This window comes from Rhinatrema bivittatum, chromosome 1, assembly GCF_901001135.1.
Source record: "Rhinatrema bivittatum chromosome 1, aRhiBiv1.1, whole genome shotgun sequence".
NCBI classification, from domain to species: Eukaryota; Metazoa; Chordata; class Amphibia; order Gymnophiona; family Rhinatrematidae; genus Rhinatrema; species Rhinatrema bivittatum.
Genome location: NC_042615.1, coordinates 502644855 through 502664310, shown reverse-complemented (window position 1 = coordinate 502664310; position 19456 = coordinate 502644855). Strand labels below are relative to the sequence as shown.

The following is a 19456-nucleotide window of genomic DNA, read 5'->3' as shown; positions in this document are numbered from 1 at the left end:
GTGGGGCCGAGCTGGCCAAAGACATGGAGCCCCAACGGGAGCTCCGCAGCGAGGCCTGCAGAGATGTTGAAGGCCGCGGTGAGAGACGGGGACGCCGGGGGTTTGTGGCAGCAGCCAAGCCCATGCTAGTGGAGGGTAAAGCCAGGTGAGCAGGCCCGGTCGCGGCACCCATGCAGCCGGGACGCACAACAGGGAGAGGTGCATGAGAGATGATCAGGACTGGAAAAAAATGAGGGCACCTATGACACTAAGTGTGCTGAGAGAGAGAGGGCCAGCATGCTGAAAGGAGGAAGTAATGCCTAGAGGGAGGGAAAAGAAAGGAGGAAAATGTGGGGATCATGCCTGGAAAGAGAGAAGAGAGAAAACCAAAAGGAAAAGTAAAGAATCCAAAAGAAAAACCCCTAAACTAAAAACCAGACAAAAATAAAGATCAAATAAAAAAAAAAAATCTACCAAAATACTGTGTACTCCAATATTTACCCAGAAAAATAAGAAGTCATTTTTTCCACTGATTTTCTCCTGTTTTTGTTCTTGTCCTTGTCATAATAAACCCTGATAAATTCCAGGAAAAATAATTAAAAATAAATCTCAAAAAAAGGTTCCTAGAAATATTTGAACTGCCAAATGCCTTCTGTTTTGATGGGCCTTCTTCTCGTGGCTTTATATCCACTGCAACTTGATGTACTGGGGATGCTTTAGCGAGGCATTGCTGTGTAGAATGATTTTGTTTTTCTAGAGATATAAACTGGGGATGCTGTTGTGAGCTGTCGATGTGTATCACAACTTTCTAAGACTGCTGCAGCTCACACCCTTTCCCTACAATCTCTTTTGGACAGATCCTGCTGCGTTATGATATCTGTCTCCTTCAGGAGGTCCAGGATGTCAAGGGAGAGGCCATCCCCGCACTGGTGAAAGAGCTGAACAGGTAGGAAGAGAGCCAGGGGCTGGAATAAGAAGTCAAGACATCAGATCACAGGCGCATGCACCCCCCCTCCCCCCCCCACACACACACCAGTCCTGCTCTGATTAGTAGCAGATAGGTCAACATTCAAAGCCATTTATCCATTTAAATGGCAAATTTTGTAATATTCAGCCACATACCAGGCTAAAATCTAGCCAGTTATAAAAGAGGCGTTTCAGGGAAGAGTAATGTGTCCACCTAACCTAGCCGATTTTCACTTAAGTCTGGCTTTCTGTGACCGGATAGCTTCCTACTAAACCAGACATCTTTAAAAGATTGCCAGTTAAGTAGTGCTGGGAAATTAAAAAAAAAAAAGTAAAGGGACCTGCGCCCTGATTTCCTCCCTTCCCCCGCTCTCTCCCCACCCACCAAATTTAATCGATAGCCCTGTCGAGCCGTGCAGCCCCCACCCCACATCCCTTTCTAAATGTTAAAATTGCTCCGATGTCTACAAGTGCCTCCCACCCCTATCCCCTTATTCAATCAATATTGAATGTGCAGCTGCCGTCAGATCCTACCCCCCCCCCCCCCCCCAATCCTCCTGAACTCTAAAAACAAATCTTTGTTGGGACCAGGATAGGCCCTTACCAACTCCCAGAGCGCTCCCACGCAGCTTCTGTTAGAAGCTGCCCTGGAAGAATACACCACACATATTTTATGCTGTTCCTTTAAAAAAAAATTTTTTTGAGAGGCTCAGCAGCAGCGGCAGCCCAGACTTAGTGTCTGAGCAGCCTGTCAGGCGGCCTACTCAGCGGGATTATCAGGGGTCGGCCCCGGAGGCATTGAGCTGTGCAGGGAGGGAGGCTCGGTGCCTAAGGTGGTAGGAGTGTGCCCCTGGATTGGGGGAATGTCTCTTACACGGTTCCCTGTGCAGCGGTGACCTTGCGCGTGTTTTCCCACGGCTTCAGCACTTTCGCACTGGCAGGAGCATTTTGCGGCAGTCCGCCCTCTCTCTCCTGCACCGGCGGCAACCGTGTGGCAAGCCCCTCCCCCCATGAAATTTGCGGGGGGTGCTTTTTTTAGGCCCAATGACAGACCGGCCGCTAGTGGAGACCTGCTGGTCCTGCGGAATGTGTTCCGCATATCTTAATTCTCTTTCCCTCTGCACGGTTTGTGCTGTGAGGGGGAGTGTGCTTCTGCCAAGCCTATAAAATCACGGAGAGCCTCGCGGTCTGCAGCGGTGGTGGGGGGGCCACAAGAATGCGGTCCTTCCCCCGTGGAAGGGGACCTGGGTAAGAGGGCTCAACCCCAGGGCTCTGGGGACTCTCCCCCCCCCTTTCCCACACGGTTCAGCAATGTCTGGATAGACTGCCGGGGTCAGGACCCAGCAGCCCAGAAAGGCCCTTGGGGGACCCAGGGGACTTTTTGCCCGAATTCGTCCTCTTACTCCACGAGGCCTTCCTGGCTCAGGAAGCGGGTAAGCGGCGATTTAAGGACAGCCCTGAGGCCTCTGCTAAGAGGCCGAGGGGAATCCCTAAGAGTTCTGTGGGGTCGCGGGGCCAGCTTCAGGGGGCCCGCCCAGCGCGTCTGGACTTAGACCTCAGGGATTCTGAGGATTCAGATGACCCTCAGGGTGAGGGTGGTTTGTTTCCGGCGGCAGATCTGGATGCAGACCCAGATGGGGGGCACTCCCCAGGACCCGGATGACCCTAAGGAAGATCAGGGTGCCTTTTAGGGCCCTGAAGTGGAAGGCGATGACCCTCTGGTAATCCACCTGTTCAAGAGGGAGGAGCTGCACCCGCTTATTCCCCCCAGGTGCTGGAGGAATTGGGGGTTAAGCTCTCTCTGGAGGACTCTGATAATGAGGGGTCAATCTGGTGTTGGACAGCCTATGGAGCCCTCCCAGTGCCTTCCCCATTCCTAAGAAGATCCAGAAGCTGATCAGCCATGAATGGGACTCTCCAGACTCCAGCTTGAAAGTAGGAAGAGCGATGGTAAAGCTTTATTCATTGCTACAGGACCATTTGGATACCCTCAGGACCCTGAAGGTGGATGCTGCAGTTTTGGTGGTCACCAAGAAGACCACAGTTCCGGTCGCCAGCACAGCTGCTCTGAAGGACATTCAGGATCGGAAATTGGAAATGCAGCTCAAGCAGGTTTTTGAGGTGTCTGCTCTGGGGCTCCGAGCGGTGCTCTGTGCCAGCCTGATGCAGCGAGCCTGTTTGAGTTGGATCTAGAAGCCTCAGGAGCAATCTTCCACTGGGACGATGTCCTTGGCCCAGGTGACCCGCCTTGAGGCAGGGGGTTACTTATGTGGCCATTGCCTTATATGACCTCATGCGGACCATAGCACGTGGCATGGTTTCTGTGGTGGCGGCAAGACTGCTATTGTGGCTGCATAATTGGTCGACGGACCTCTCATCTAAGTCGCAGTTATGTAACCTTCCCTTTAAGGGCAGGCTTTTGTTCGGGGAGGACCTCGACCAGCTTATGAAATCCTTAGGGGAAACCAAAGACAACAGACTGCCGGAAGATAAGAAGTCGACACGGAAGCCTTTCTCCTCTCGACCGCAGTTTCATGAGTCGAGATTCTTCTGCTCTGGAAGATCAGCTGTGTCCTCTTCGATGAGGCAATCATCAAGGAGGCATCAGTGCTTTTGAGGTTCCGGAAAGGCTTCTAGAGGCAGACCTACTCAGGGAGTGGGCGGAATCAAATCTTCCCAATGAAGTCAGGCAGGTACACTCCTCATCTTCGGCGATCGGGGGCAGGCTGTCGCATTTTTACAAGGAATGGACCAAGATCACCTCTGATTAGTGGGTGCTAGAAGTTGTCAGGGAAGGTTACGCCTTAGAGTTTTCTCACTCTCTCTGGTCGGTCTTTCTGAAGTTGCGCTATCTTTCCCAAAGCAAGCGAGTAGCAATCCAGGAGACCCTTCAAAGTTTGTTAAGCCTAGAGGCTGTAGTCCCGGTTCTGGAACAAGGACATGGAAGGTACTCCATTTATTTCGTGGTCCTTTCGACCCATCTTGACCTTTTGGAGGTCCAACCGGAGTTTGAAATTACCACGATTTCGGATAGACACGTTACGTCCCATGATTGCGGCAGTCCGAAAAGGAGAGTTTTGGCGTCTATGGATCTCACCAAGGCCTATCTACACATCCTTTTTCGACAGGACCACCAGAGGTTTCTCCAGTTCGAGGTGCTAGATCAGCATTTTCAGTTTCGGGCCCTTCCCTTTGGCCTTGCCACGGCTCCTCGGATCTTCACGAAAGTGATGGTGGCTGTCATGGCAGCTCTGAGACAGGACAGGGTTTTGGTGCACCCTTATCTGGATGACTGGCTCATCAGGGCGAAGTCACAGGAAGAGTGCGCACAGTCGATACTCCGAGTGAGTTCTCTCCTGGAGTCGCTGAGATGGATCATCAATCTACCAAAGAGTCACTTAGTGCCTTCTTAGTGCCTGGAATACTTGGGCGCCCAATTTGACATGCAGCAGGGAACAGTGTTCCTCACTGCCGATAGGGTGGTCAAGATTCAAGCTCAGATAGCTCGTTTGCTTCGCCTGGCTGTTCCCAAAGTCTGGGACTATTTGCAGTTCCTGGGATCGATGTCGTTGACATTGGAACTGGTGCCTTGGGCGTTTGCTTATGTGCGCCCCCTGCAGAAAGTGGTGTTGTCTCGCTGGAGCCCCCTGTCGGAACAGTACTTTCTGCCACTGCCCCTTTCAAAGGAAGCCAGATCCAGTCTGGCGTGGTGGATGACAAGGAGCAATCTGGAGAAGAGAATATCCCTTCAAGTCCTGGATTGGGTGGTAGTCACCATGGATGCCAGTCTCCAGGGCTGGGGCGTGGTGTGCCTGGGCAAGTCAGCGCAGGGCTTCCGGTCTGTGTCGGAATGGTCGTGGTCCATCAATCAGTTGGAGACAAGGATGGTGCACAGAGCCCTTCAAGTGTTTCTACCCTTGGTCCGCGATTGTATGGTGAGAGTATTTTCGGACATCGAGACGACTGTGGCCTATATCAATCGCCAGGGGGAAACCAAGAATCCTGCCAAGGCTCGGGAGGCTTTGTTATTGTTCGTGTGGGCAGAACTCCATCTCGAAGGTATTGCTGCCTCTCATGTCGCAGGAGTGGACAATGTCCAAGCGGACTATCTCAGCCGACAGCAGTTGGACCTGGGGGAGTGGGAATTGTCCCCGGAAGCCTGAAATCATATCTGCGCCCGTTGGGGGACCCCTCAGCTGAACCTCAGGGTGACAAGAGTCAACGCCAAGACGGAGAAGTTCTTCAGCCACCGGAGGCTCTAGTGTGCCCGTGATCATCCGTAATCCTTCTTTATGTCTTCCCTCTGTGGCCCCTCATAGCTTGGGTGCTCAGGCGAATAGAGGCTCATCCAGGTACGGTGCTGCTAGTAGCGCTGGAATGGCTGCTCTGCCCGTGGTTTGCATATCTGATACATCTGGCGGTGGACGAGACCCTGTGTCTAGCTCACTTGCAGGGTCTGCTGCGTCAAGGTCCCATATTGTCAGATCGGGCGGATCGCTTTTGTCTCGCGGCCTGGATTTTGAGAGGCGGCAATTGCATCTGAAGGGGTATTTGGGTCTGGTTATTGCTACCCTTCTTCAGGCTAGGCAACCAGCTACTTCCCTTGCCAATTCCAGAGTATAGAAAGTTTTTGAGACCTGGTTTCGGTAACAGGGTCTAGATCCTCTGATGGTTTCTGTTCCGCACATTTTGTCCTTGCAGAAGGGCTTGTCCAAAGGATTGGCTCATAGTTCACTTAGAGTCCAAGTTTCGGCCTTGGGTTGCCTCAGGGGGAAGATGCAGGGCAAGGCTTTGGCTTCCCATCCTGATGTGGTACGTTTTCTGAGGGGTGTTAAACATCTCTGTCCCCCTCTTCGGAACGTGTGTCCAGAATGGAATCTCAATTTGGTGTTGCGGGTCCTCTGCGAGGATCCCTTTGAACTGTTGGGTCGAGTATTTTTAAAGGTCCTTACCTTGAAGACTGTCTTTTTGGTGGCCATTTGCTCAGCTAGGAGGATCTCTGAATTTCAAGCTCTTTCTTGCCGTGATCCCTTTCTGCGGATTTCGCCTGACAAGGTTTCTTTATGGACAGTGCCTTCGTTCCTGCCTAAGGTGGTTTCTGCCTTTCATGTGAATCAGACTGCTGAGTTGCCAGGTTTTCCAGACTGGTCTCATGATCTTTCTCTGAGTAGAAATCTCCATCTTTTAGATGTGTGCACACCCTATTGCATTATTTGAAGGTTACCAACTCTTTCCGTCTCTCTGATCGTTTATTTGTGCTCTTCAGGGAACCAAAAAAGGAAGAGAAGGCGTCTAAGGCTTCTTTAGCTCGCTGGTTGAAAGATTTCCTCCGCCTATGTTTCCAAGGGCCGTGCAGTGCCGGTGAAGTTTAAGGCTCATTCTACTCGTGCTCAGGCAGCATCTTGGGCCAAGTGCCAACTGGTATCTCCCCAGGAGATATGTCAGGCCCCGGTCTGGTCTTCGCTTCACACTTTCACCAAGCATTACCATTTGGATGTGTGCGCCCCAGAGGCGACTCCTTTTGGTGAGAGTGTACTGAGAGCGGGTCTTTCAGGTTCCCGCCCGATATAAGGGGGTTTTGGTACATCCCACTTGTCTAGACTGATCTGGGTATGTTCAGGAAAGGAAAATTGTTCTTACCTGCTAATTTTCGTTCCTGTAATACTACAGATCAGTCCAGAGTCCCACCTTTGGGAACTATGCCGAAAAACTGCTTGTTCTGCTGCTGGGCCTTTTGGGCTCATACGAAGATGTTGTTAAAGACCTATTGACATTAACGTATTCTAGAGTTTCAATGTTTACTTTGGTTGGTGGCTATCCAGTTCAGGGGTATCCATCTCAAGGGCTTAGTTCGCCCTGTTGTTAAGTTATCTTGGCTTGGATACAGGTCAATACTGAGGGACTGCAGGTGGCACTCTCAGATATGTAGCAGTGCCTAAAGTTTTGTCCTCTACCTCCATCTGCTGGTAGGGATGAATAAACCCACTTGTCTGGACTGACCTGTGGGTATTACAGGAACAAAAATTAGCAGGTAAGAACCAATTTTCCTTTTTTCCCACTGAATATATGGGACAAGTTATCCGTCTAACTTAGCCAGATAATTTGTCCACTCATAGACTTACTGAATATGGACCTCATAGTAAATGACAGCAGATAAAGGCCAATTCCAGAGGTAATTTATCTATTTTAGGTAGATGTATATACAAATTTCCATATGGAACTTAACATTCACTCTTCCTTTGCCCATGTCCCTCACCAACCTTTTTGAATTGTAACTGCTGCTCTGTGCAGATTATGCCCATGCTTTCTCATGGATTTGATGGCATCGTACCACTGCTGTTTAGGGTTGTATCTGCTGCTCTGGGCAGGTACCTCCATGCCTTCTAGGAAGTGCACTGCAGTCAAATCTCTGCTGTTTTGGGCTGTAACTGTCACTCTGTGCAAGTTACCTCTGTGCTTCATTTCCATTCTCTTGCTACTTAGGGATCCTCTCTGTTTATCTCAAGCCTTTTGGAATTCTGTTACTGTTTTTTCCTCTGTCACCTCCTCTGGGAGAGTTTTCCAGGCATCCACTATTCTCCTGACAAACTGATCAAAACAGTGACTCTTCTGCTCTTTCCCACTCTCCTTTGGCAGGATTCAAGGGTCAGAGCTATTCGCGTACATCAGCAGCGGCCCACTGGGCAGGAACAAATACCTGGAAAAATATGTCTTTATTTACAGGTGAGAAATGGGGAGGGCCGTGCCTCACACACAGGCTTACATTGCTAAAAGCTAGAATGAAACTGCGCAATAAAGGATATAAAAAACACACCTCTAAAACAGGCAAGGCCTTGTTTCACAAGGGTTCATTCCCCTTCAAAGAGTTGCACGGCCTTCCTGCACCCATACAGGGGAAGGAGGGTCTGATGTTCAAAGCGCTGATTGGCAGGACACTTCAGGGGATGAGGGTGATGGCAGATGGAGGTGGGGGGGGGGGGGGAATGGTAGTAAACATTCTGTGTGGTCCACCACAAATGTGCACTGGAAGGAGCAAAATAATTACCTTTTTTTTTTAATTTGAAACTTTTTATTGAGTGTCAACAGAAGTTTACAATATTGCGAGAGCAAAACATATAATACAAATAAAGTGAACTTGAGGCCAAAAATGTGGCACTTTATCTCCGATTGGAGGCTAAGTGGCTATCCTGGGACTATCGGCTGTTTGGGATGGGGATAGTCTAACCAAGTGAATTATGTTGTTTGGTGCTGTCTATATAGGAAAAAGTATTATAGAAGTTCCCTGTACGTACCCGGATCAGTCCATATAGTGGGTTGTGTCCCCCTTCTAGCAGATGGAGTCAGAGCAAAAACCTTACAGGTTGGAGCGCCCTCTGTGTCCCTTCAGTATTTTCTCTGACTCCAGCAGATGGCAGGGGACACCTACGGCTCCCCAGCATTGTTTACTACATTCTATATTTCTTACTTTTCTGCTATGGATCAACTTAAAAAAAAAAATACAAGACTAAATTTCTCACTTCTCCCAATCATTCCTGGACTTGCAGGCAGAACTTGATAGGACAGTTTCTTATGGTTCCTTCCCTGTCTGTTTTTGGGGGTAAGTGTTATTTTCTGTACTTTCCTTTTTTTTAGCGTCTTGCACAGCTGTTTTCTGGGTGAATGTTGGTGGCTCCAACCTTTTCCCCCCTCAGCAGCCCGCCCTGAGATGTCGCTTCCTCGGGCTGTGTAGACAGAGAGGCGCCATTCCTCTGTTCAGCTCTTGTACATATTGCTGCTGACAGCCTCCGGGAGAGCTATTTTTCACTCTCCCATGCTGCATTCGACGCGATGTGCAGCCTGCGGGGAGTCTGGGCGACTCTCCCACGAGGGCCTCTGCTCGAGCTGCCTCCCCGGCGGGGAGGGATAGTCTAGATTGGGGGGCCATCCGATTTCGCTAGCTTCTGTGTGCCCGCCCTCGGGGAGGCCGGCTCCGTCCCGTTCTGAAGAAGGAATGGTGGCCATTTTGATTTCGGAGCTGCCTGCTCTTGTGCCTCCTGATTTCCTCGATGACTCTGGTTCCTCGCCCCCCCCCCCCCCATCCAATTCTGACGCCGACAAGCCCTGCTCCTCATAATTCCATCGTGGGACAGGTTAATGGGGTCCCTCCCGCTGCCCCCCCGGGGCCGTTTTCAACAGAATTTATTTTGTTCATGCATAGTGCATACTTGGCAAGGCTCTCCTAGGATTCAGCAGCTACCCCTCCCCCAAAAATTCCTAGACTCCAAGGGAATGGGGATGTACCAGATCTTGCTCAGATACCTGATCCTCCGGCTCCTCCAGGGACAGGCACCACAGGGAGCTCACAACCTCCGGGAATTCCTTGCCCTTCTCGGGTGCGAGTGGCCCCCCAACCGGCTAACCCCGACCCCCTCCTCCTCCAACATCCGGACCCAGACTTGGAGACCTGGTACCGCTACTGGAAGGGGATCACCCACGAGTTTTAAGACTCTTTCAGAGGGATGAATTGGACCCGCTCATTCCACAAGTCCTTGAAGAACTAGACATTGAAGCCCCACAGGAACCTGCGGGGCCCAGTGAGACTAGGCGAAAGGGGGACCCTCTCTTGGCGGGCCTTCGGACCCCCGCAAAAACTTTTCCTTTTCATCACAGGCTACTTCAGTTGTTGTCAAGAGAGTGGGAAGTTCCTGATGGCTCCCTCTGGGTCGGCAGGGCAATGGACAAACTTTACCCACTTCCCGAGGACTCTTTGGATCTCCTCAAGGTGCCCAACGTTGATGCTTTGGTGTCCACAGTCACAAAAAGGACAACTATCCCGGTCACGGGTGGCACCGCGCTAAAAGACACCCAAGATCACAAGCTTGAGGTGTATTTGAAGAGGATCTTCGAAGTTTCGGCTCTGGGGGTCCGTGCGGCGGTCTGCAGCTCTCTCATGCAACGAGCAGGGCTTCGTTGGATGCAACAATTACTTGGTGCTCAAGAGCTTCCTCCTGAAGAAGCAAGACAAGCGGACCGCCTGGAGGCGGCAATGGCATATGGGGCGGATGCTCTCTATGATCTTCTCCAAGTCCTGGCCAGAACTATGGCCTCTGCCGTCTCCGCTCGACGCCTGCTTTGGCTCTGCAATTGGGCGGCGGATTCTTCTTCCAAAGCTAGACAGGGCTCTTTGCCTTTTAAAGGAAAATTGCTTTTTGGAGACGAGCAGGAACAACTCATACAGTCCCTTGGGGAGAATAAAGTGCATAAGTTAACCGAAGACCGGCCTCGGGGCTCCAGGACTTTCGGCTCCATGCGTTACCGCTTCAGAGGTCAGCGTCATTTTCATCAGTCCAGACCAGCTCCGCAGAGAAATGCCTCATCCCGGTCACAGTCCTGGTCTCATTCCTTTCGTAGTCGCAGACAGTCCAGGTACAGCCCTTCCTAAGGGGCTGCCAAGTCCACACAATGAAATCTTGCTGGCCCATTCCTCCACCCCCAGGATAGGTGGACGGCTGTCCCTTTTCTACGAGGAGTGGGTCAAGATCACCTCAGACCAGTGGGTCCTGGATATCTTAAAATACGGCTACGCGTTAGAATTTGCTCGACGCCTAAGAGACCGATTCATCTTCTCCCCCTGTGGTCCGGTGAAAAAGCAGGATATAGTGAGTCACAGGCTGGTCCGGCTCCTGGGCTTGGGGGGCCATCATCCCGGTACCCTTGTCGGAACAAGGGTCAGGCCACTATTCCATCCCACTATTCTGTCCCACTAGAGCAATCAACAAAGGATCCCTTCATGTGCCCTCGCTAAAAATGGCACGCCTATTCGCCACAAGGGAACGTGCCCTCACGATCGCAGACCCCTCACACTGGAACTCCCTGCCTCCAACAGTCCGTCTTGAATCCTGCCATTTCAAATTTATTTATTTATTTATTTAACACTTTTTTATACTGACCTTCATAGTAATAACCATATCGGATCGGTTTACATTTAACAAGGGTATAACTGTAGCATAACTTAAGAAAGTTAAATAAAAGGAAATGAATAAGGCAAGTTACATTCAACAAGGGTAAGGAACTTGGAAGCTTATATAGCTGGAAGGAAGTAAAGGTGGAAATAATTAAGAAATACAATGGAGGATACGGGTTAAAGCTTAAGAGTGCTTTAACCTAGAGGTGCTCTAGTCTCTAGTCATCGTTCATGAAGATCAAGGCCATCGTCCAAGTAAGAGAAAGGGCAACTAGTGATTGTCTGGGGAATCCCCGAAAGCTTGGTGAAAGTTTACTTGGTGAAACTTGGTGAAAGTTTACTTGGTGAAAACTTGGTGAAAATTTAGAAAGAAACTAAAAACATGGCTATTTACAAAGGCCTTCCCGGACTAGCGACAATCTGCCTTCCCCCAGCCCATAGCCCGCCATCACCTCCAATACCATTATAATTTAATCCTATGTACCCCTGAACTTAATGTATATAATTTTAAGTAATAGATTTTCAAGCATGATATGTACCAATAGATCTTGGTTAAGAAATTACACTAAGAACCTATAGTTACTCAAGTTCAGAACCTCTTACCAGTTGCTCTATATTTCTATGCCTTTCTCTGCGTGCTCACGCCCCTTACCATGTTTCTCCCTGTTAAATGTATTTTCCAATCTTTTGTTACGATGTAAACCGATGTGATGTACACACTAACACCGGTATAGAAAATGTTTTAAATAAATAAATAAATACTTCGTGGTTCCCAAGAAAGAAGACTTCTGTCCTATCCTCGACCTCAAGATGGTCAACAGGGCCCTCAAAATTCTACACTTCAGGATGGAAACCTTATGCTCTGTGATCACGGCGGTTCACAAAGGAGAGTTTCTAGCTTCCCTAGACTTAAAGGAAGCTTATCTACATATTCCTATCCTCCAGTCACATCAGCGCTTCCTTCGCTTCAAGATTCTGGGACAGCATTTCCAATTCCAAGCTCTGCCGTTCGGACTAGCGACAGCTCCACGGATGTTCACCAACAAGCCGTCCAGCGGGTGCTACATCTCCTATGTTCCCTAGGCTGGGTTGTCAACCTTCCCAAGAGTCACCTTACCCCTTCACAAACAATAGATTTCCTAGGCGCACACTTCAACACCAGACAGGGGAAAGTCTTCCTCCATCAGGATCGAGCGGACTCCCTATTTCTCAACTGCAACGCTTCAGGGATCTCTCTCCACCCACTGCCTGGGACTACCTCCAACTGCTGGGTTCTATGGCGTCAACTATAGACTTAGTGCTGTGGGCTTTTGCCCAGATGCGTCCGCTCCAGAAGACATTACTCTCTCGTTGGAAACCTGTGTGGCGGGAGTTCCATATCCCTCTTCCACTTACGGAGTCGACCAGACACAGCCTGCTCTGGTGGCTCAGCCTGGATCACCTATTGCAAGGAGTGAACCTGGAAATCCCTCAGTGGATAATAGTGACCACGGACGTCAGCCTCTCCGGCTGGGGAGCAGTATGCGGGTCACAGTCGATGCAGGGGCAATGGTCACCCACCCAGGCGACCTGGCCTATCAATCATCTGGAGACCAGGGCGGTCCGTCTGGCACTCAAACATTTCCTTTCCTTACTTCAAGGGCGTGCGAAGCGAATTCTCTCAGACAACATGACGATGGTGGCATACATCAACTGCCAAGGCGGCACAAGAAGTCTGCACGTCTCCCAAGAGATCGACAAGTTGATGGTATGGGCGGAGTCTCATCGCTCCCGGCTGGCGGCCTCTCACATCGCAGGGGTGGACAATGTTCGAGCAGACTTCTTAAGTCGTCAACGCTTCGATCCGGGAGAGTGGGAACTCTCCGAAGAAGCAATGCAACTTCTGGTGCAAAGATGGGGACCGCCCCACCTAGATCTGATGGCCACACAACGAAATACGAAGGTTGCGCGCTTCTTCAGTCGCAAGAGAGAGCACGGCGCAGAAGGCGTAGATGCCCTGGTCCTTCCATGGCCTCGGAATCTCTTGCTCTACGTGTTCCCACCATGGCCTCTGGTGGGGAAGATCCTCCGGAGGATAGAACTCCATCAGGGTCCAGTAATCCTGGTAGCTCCAGAATGGGCTCGCAGGCCGTGGTTCGCGGACCTGATCAACTTGGCAGTGGATGGCCCTCTACGGCTGGGACATCTTCCGAACCTCCTCCGTCAAGGACCAGTATTTTTCGACCGGGTAGATTGCTTTTGTCTTGCGGCATGGCTTTTGAACAGCGGCGGATTCACGAAGTCGGACCGGCCCAGGTATTCGCCACCCAGGCCGGCCCAGGACACATCACGTGGTCTGCCGAGCGCGGCTCTGTCACGGTCGCGCAAGGCAGACCACGTGACTGGAGCGATCAGCCCACTGGGGGATGCCTGATCCCCCGATAGGCCAATCTGCCCCTGCTTTTGAACGGAGCCAGTTGAGACGGCGGGGATACCCGGACGAGGTTATTTCCACCCTACTTTAGGCTCAAAAACCATCTACGTCCATTGCTTATGTTCGTGTATGGAAAGTGTTTGAAACGTGGTGTTTCACCCTGCATGTTTCTCCATGCCATGCTTCCATCTCCAACATTCTCGCCTTCCTGCAGCAAGGTTTGGAGAAGGGGCTGGCCTACAACTTCTTAAAGGTCCAGGTAGCGGCTTTTGGGGCCCTCGTGTCTCAATCTCATGGACTTCGTCTCTCAGCACACCCTGACATTGTCTGGTTTTTGCAAGGAGTGAAACATGTCTGGCCTCAGCTCCATTCGTCGGGTCTGTCCTGGAATCTCAATTTGGTCCTCTAGATCCTGGGTGGCCCACTGTTTGAACCTCTTCGCAGCGCCACCCTCAAAGACCTCACTCTCAAGACACTGTTCCTCATGGCCATCTGTTCCGCTCACCACATATAGGAATTACAAGCCTTGTCATCTAGGGAGCCTTCCCTCCGTTTCACAGATTCGGGAGTTTCGTTACACACGGTCCCAGCTTTCTTACCCAAGGTGGTTTCCGCTTTTCATCTGAATCAGTCTGTAGAGCTCCCATCCTTCCCAGGTGATTGTCCTCAAGAGCTCAAGCACCTTGACGTGAAAAGGGTCCTCTTGCGCTATTTAGATGTGATTAATCCGTTTCGCCTTACGGACCATCTCTTTGTGCTATGGAGCAGACCCAAGAAAGGATGCAAGGCTTCCAAGACCACCATTGCATGGTGGTTAAAAGATGCATTCCCAGTACGTACAGGATCAGTCCAGAGAAGTGGGTTGTGTATCCCTACCAGCAGAGGGAGTCAGAGAACCAAAACTTTGGGCACTGCCATATATACAAGAGTGCCACCTACAGTTAGCCAGTATTTCTCTGACTCCAGCAGAGGGTAGATTTACACTCCTGCAGTTTTTTGTTATAGTTACTTTTCTTTTAGGTAGTTAGATTTTTTTATTGCATTTGCAACGCTTCCTGAGGTGTCAGGCACCTTCGTGGGCCATCCCTCAGTGGAAGTCGGGCGTCCGGGGGATTGGGAATACCTGCCTGTGCCTCGCCTGCATCGGGTCGGTGGGGGAATTCCAGGGGCTCCTGGTTTATTTCCCCCTGCTGCTGCTACATCTGCTCCTTCGATCCCTGCTTCAGTTTTAGAGTAAAGTTTAGTTTAAAAAAAAAAAGACTTTCTTTCTGTGACGCTGGCCGGCTGCCTTTGGAACAGAGGTAAGGAGTCGGCACAGGGGGATCGGGTCGTGACCATGACGGGAGCCTGGTAGCACGGTGTCCTTCCACTCCCGGGGCTCCGGGGGACTTCGAAGGCCCAGGGGTGAGTTTGACGTTTCTGACCCGGCCAGGGTTCGTTCGCGGCCGCGGGTGCTTGTATTTTTTCTCTTCAGCCGGCGCCGGGGACCCGTAGCTGGGTGGTGGGGGAGATTTTGGCGCTAAATTTCGGACCGACTTCCTCAGCCCTGCCGCTGGTTATTTTTCCCGCGTCGCGGCTGCGTTTCTTCACCCGTAGTTTGCCGGTTCTGTTCAGGCCTGGTTTTTTCCTGCGTCGTGGCGGCAAGCGGGGTTTTGATTTTAGCGGCCTTGTTTTTTTCTTCGCGCCTCGTGGCGACGCGCCTGCCCGATGGGTCCCTGCTCGAAATCGCTGTCCTGCCGCGTGTGTGGTACACACGGACAGGTGCTGGATGCGGATTCTCTATGCCCCACTTGTGCCTCAGAGTCGGGGAACTCGTTGGGGTCGGAGGGACCCTCTTGGGCGGAGGGGCAGGTGTTTTTAGAGCTGGCTTTATGTGTGGAGGAAGCTCCTCCCGTTTTGGCCCCTATAGGGGCGGACTCCTTAGGGAGTGCTGACATGGTGACCACAGTACCCCCCTCGGGGGTGGAGGGGAAACCGGAGGGTTTTACCCTGGAATTTGTACTCCTCATGCATGAGGTGTACTTGGCACGTCAGCGGGCGCCTGTCAAACGGCCTGGCCAACAAGAGGGCACAGGACATCCACCGGAGAAAATACCTCTGGGTGCAGGCTCTTCTCACCCTTCCGGGGATCAGTCCCATCCAAGTGGCGTGGGAGCACAGGCTCCTCAGGGTCCGAGCCCGGGAGCGGGTTTAGCCCCGGCCACGGGGGTGGTCCCGGCAACAGACCCGGACCAAGCGGATGTGGATACAGATATTTCCAATGACCCGGAGGCCCTGTCGACGGAAGGGGATGATCCCAGTGTGGTCCGACTGTTTAAGCGGGATGAGCTCCATTCGCTTATTCCTCAAGTTTTGGAAGTGCTGGGGCTGAAAGTTTCTCAAGAGGAATCGGACAATGAGGGGGTTAACCTTTTCTAGATGGCATTAGAGGTCCGACTACTGCCTTTCCTTTGCCGAAGAAAGTTCGAAAGTTGGTGAACAGGGAGTGGGAAACTCCCGATGCGGGACTGAAGGTCAGCAGAGCGATGGCGAAGTTATATCCCCTGTCCACGGACGTTTTGGATTTGCTCAAGGTTCCTAAGGTGGACTTTGCGGTCTCAGTGGTCACCAAGAAGACCACAATCCCGGTGACTGGTGCGACGGCGCTAAAGGACGCACAGGATCGCAAACTGGAGATCCAGTTGAAGCGGGCCTTTGAAGTTTCAGCTCTGAGTTTACACGTGGCGATCTGTGCTAGTCTCATGCAGAGAGCGTGCCTGTGTTGGGTCCAGGAAACTCGGGACGGTGCTGACGCCGGCAACAGCGGGGCGTTGCAGTCCGCCCGTTTGGAGGCCAGTATTGCTTATGTAGCAGATGCACTCTATGATCTGGTGCGGACCTCGGTGAGGACTATGGTGTCCATGGTTTCCGCACAACAACTCCTATGGCTACGGAACTGGGCGGCGAATTTGTCCTCAAAATCCAGGCTATCCAACCTGCCATTTAAAGGCCAGCTTCTTTTCGGGGAGGAACTGGACCAACTGGTAAAGTTGTTGGCGGAGTCCAAGGGCAACCGATTACCTGAGGACAGAAGATCGTCAAGGAAGTCCTTCCCACCTCGATCTCGTTTTCGGGACAACCGTCGCTACAGGACTAGTCGGTACACGTCCACGACCTCTTCTAAGCCGACTACAGGTCAGCAGCAGTCCTTTCGAGGGGGTCGGCGACCCGGGAGAGACTCCGAGTGACAAGGGGCCTCCAGCAACAAGACTGCCCAATGAAGCCACGACCGCCCATTCCGTCGTCGAAGCTGTCGGAGGTAGATTATCCAACTTTTATTTATTTAGTTATTTATTTAGAGTTTTTCTATACCAGCATTCGTGATTAGAAACCACATCATGCCGGTTTACATATAACAAGGGGGTGTGAACAAAAAATGGAACATAAACAAGTGCAAAGAGATCTTAAAGTTACATTACAACAAGGATCATATAACTGGGGAGAGAATTAGAGTAAGATAACCGAGCAGTTAGGATTAATTATTTACATTATATTGTGAAGTCTCTTATAAGATGTTGCTGTTTTACACGGAATGGGCAAGAATTACATCAGACCGCTGGGTCTTGAAGGTCATCAGGGACGGTTACACCTTGGAATTCTCGTGGCCGATTCGGGAGGTATTTGTGGAGTCCCGGGTGGCCTCGCCCCACAGGTGCGAGGCGGTCTGAGTAACTCTGCGTCGACTTCTCAACCTTGGAGCGATTGTTCCGGTTCCAGAAGCGCAACAGGGCCGGGGCCGTTATTCGATTTATTTTGTAGTTTCCAAAAAGGAAGGCACGTTTTGTCCCATCCTCAACCTCCAGCAGGTGAACCGCTGCCTTTGCATACCGCGTTTCCGGATGGAGACCTTGTGCACAGTGATAGCAGTGGTTCGCAAAGGAGAATTTCTGGCATCCCTGGACCTCACGGAGGCGTATCTTCATCTACCTATCCAACCATGTCACCAGAGGTTCTTGCGTTTCAAGGTGTTGGGTCAACATTTTCAGTTTCGAGCCCTTCCTTTTGGTCTCGCCACAGCCCCCCGAATGTTCACGAAAGTGATGGTGATGATATCAGCATTCCTTCGGAAGGAAGGCATCTTGGTTCATCCGTACCTGGACGACTGGTTGATTTGTGCAAAGTCACAAGAGGAATGCGAGAGGTCGGTCCACACAGTGGTGACCACATTGAGGTCGTTGGGATGGGTGGTCAACATCCAGAAAAGTCAATTGGAATCCACTCAGGAGCTCGTTTATCTAGGAGCTCGATTCGATACCTTGCAAGGCAAAGTGTTTCTGTCGGCAGATCGAATAATGAAGTTGCAAGACCAGATCTACTCCCTGTTGAGGAGGCGGTCTCCCACAGTGTGGCATCATCTTCAAGTCCTGGGTTCCATGGCTTCCACCCTGGGGTTAGTTCCCTGGGTATTTGCTCACTTACGGCCGCTACAACGTGCACTGTTGGCTCGGTGGAGTCCAGTGTCTGAACAATATCATCTACCAATGCCTCTCCTTCGGGAGTCCAGACTCAGTCTGTCATGGTGGCTGTCGCACGACAATCTGGAGCGGGGGGGGGGGGGGGGGTGGATTTGGACACCCCAAATTGGCTGATTATCTCCACCGATGCCAGCCTCTCCGGGTGGGGAGCGGTGTGTGGGAGGAAATCAGCACAAGGTCTCTGGTCACGGAATGTTCATGGTCCATCAATCGTCTTGAGACAAGGGCGGTGCGACTAGCCTTGCAAGTCTTCCTTCCCTGGATTCAGCCGCTGGTGCGAGTTTTCTCCGACAATGCGACGACAGTGGCGTACATCAACCGTCAAGGCGGCACCCGCAGCCCCGAGGTGGCACTGGAGGTACGCCTGTTATTCACCTGGGCGGAACGGCATCTTGAGGGCATCGCCGCGTCCCATGTTGCCGAAGTGGAGAATCTTCAGGCGGACTTTCTCAGCAGGCACCAACTCGACCCAGGAGAGTGGGAGCTGTCGGCCGACGCATGGAGCTGCATTTGCGCCAGATGGGGAGTACCTCAGTTGGATCTCATGGTGACACGGACAAATGCGAAGACAGAACGCTTCTTCAGTTGTCGAGAGCAGGGATCGGTGGGCATTGACGCTCTCGTGTGTCCTTGGCCCACAGGAATCCTTCTGTATGTCTTTCCTCCCTGGCCTCTCATCGGTCGGCTCCTTCGCCGCATAGAACTACACCCAGGACGGGTGGTATTGGTGGCGCCAGAATGGCCGCGCAAGCCGTGGTTCGCGGATCTAGTGCGTTTGGCTCTCGACGGGCCGTTGCCGCTGGCCCATCTCCTGTGTCTTCTTCGGCAAGGACCCATTTTCTCGGACCGAGAGGATTGCGTCTCTCTCGCGGCTTGGCTTTTGAGAGGCAATGTTTACGTCTGAAGGGCTACTCTGAACAAGTCATTTCCACTCTCTTTCAGGCGCGACGACCGTCCACCTCTATAGCCTATGTTCAGGTCTGGAAGGTTTTTGAGTCATGGTATTCCCTTCAAAACTATGATCCATTATCGGTCGGTGTCCCTCGGGTACTGGATTTTTTGCAGCAAGGACTGAGTAAGGGCTTGGCGTTCAGTTCTCTCCGGGTGCAGGTGGCGGCTCTTGGAGCCCTATGGGGCCGATTCAATGGCTATTCCTTGGCGGTGCACCCGGACATTGCTCGTTTTTTGAAGGGGGTCAAGCATTTATGACCACCAATCAACAGAGTTTGCCCGGACTGGAATCTGAACTTAATGCTCCAAGTGTTTTGCGATGCTCCGTTCGAGCCTCTTCGCCGCTCCTCTCTGAAGGATCTGACGTTGAAGATGGTGTTTTTAGTGGCCATTTGTTCGGCCCAGCGGATTTCAGAATTGCAGGCGCTATCGTGTCAAGATCCTTTTCTGCAGATTTCCGATGACCAGGTGTCATTGCACACTGTCGCATCCTTTGTTCCTAAGGTTGTTACAGTGTTTCACGTAAATCAGACTGTAGAGTTGCCGGGGTTTTCACGTTGGTCCCATAACTCAACTCAGGATAGGGAGCTTCATCTCTTAGATGTCCGGCGCATTTTGTTACGGTATCTGGAGGTTACCAATGATTTCCGAAGTTCTGACCATTTGTTCGTTCTTTTTGGGGGTTCCAAG

General features: G+C 51.5%; 1 protein-coding gene across 3 annotated transcripts in view; it reads left to right on the top strand.

The window, feature by feature from the left end:
- Nucleotides 1–19456, top strand: part of LOC115095885 (deoxyribonuclease-1-like) — a 98779-nt gene that overhangs the window by 61032 nt on the left and 18291 nt on the right. For all 3 annotated transcript variants that reach the window (XM_029610202.1, XM_029610183.1, XM_029610192.1), the window contains 2 exons: nucleotides 837–925; nucleotides 7582–7668. In XM_029610202.1, coding sequence (XP_029466062.1) covers nucleotides 837–925; nucleotides 7582–7668 — 176 coding nt within the window. The remainder of the gene's footprint in view (nucleotides 1–836; nucleotides 926–7581; nucleotides 7669–19456) is intronic.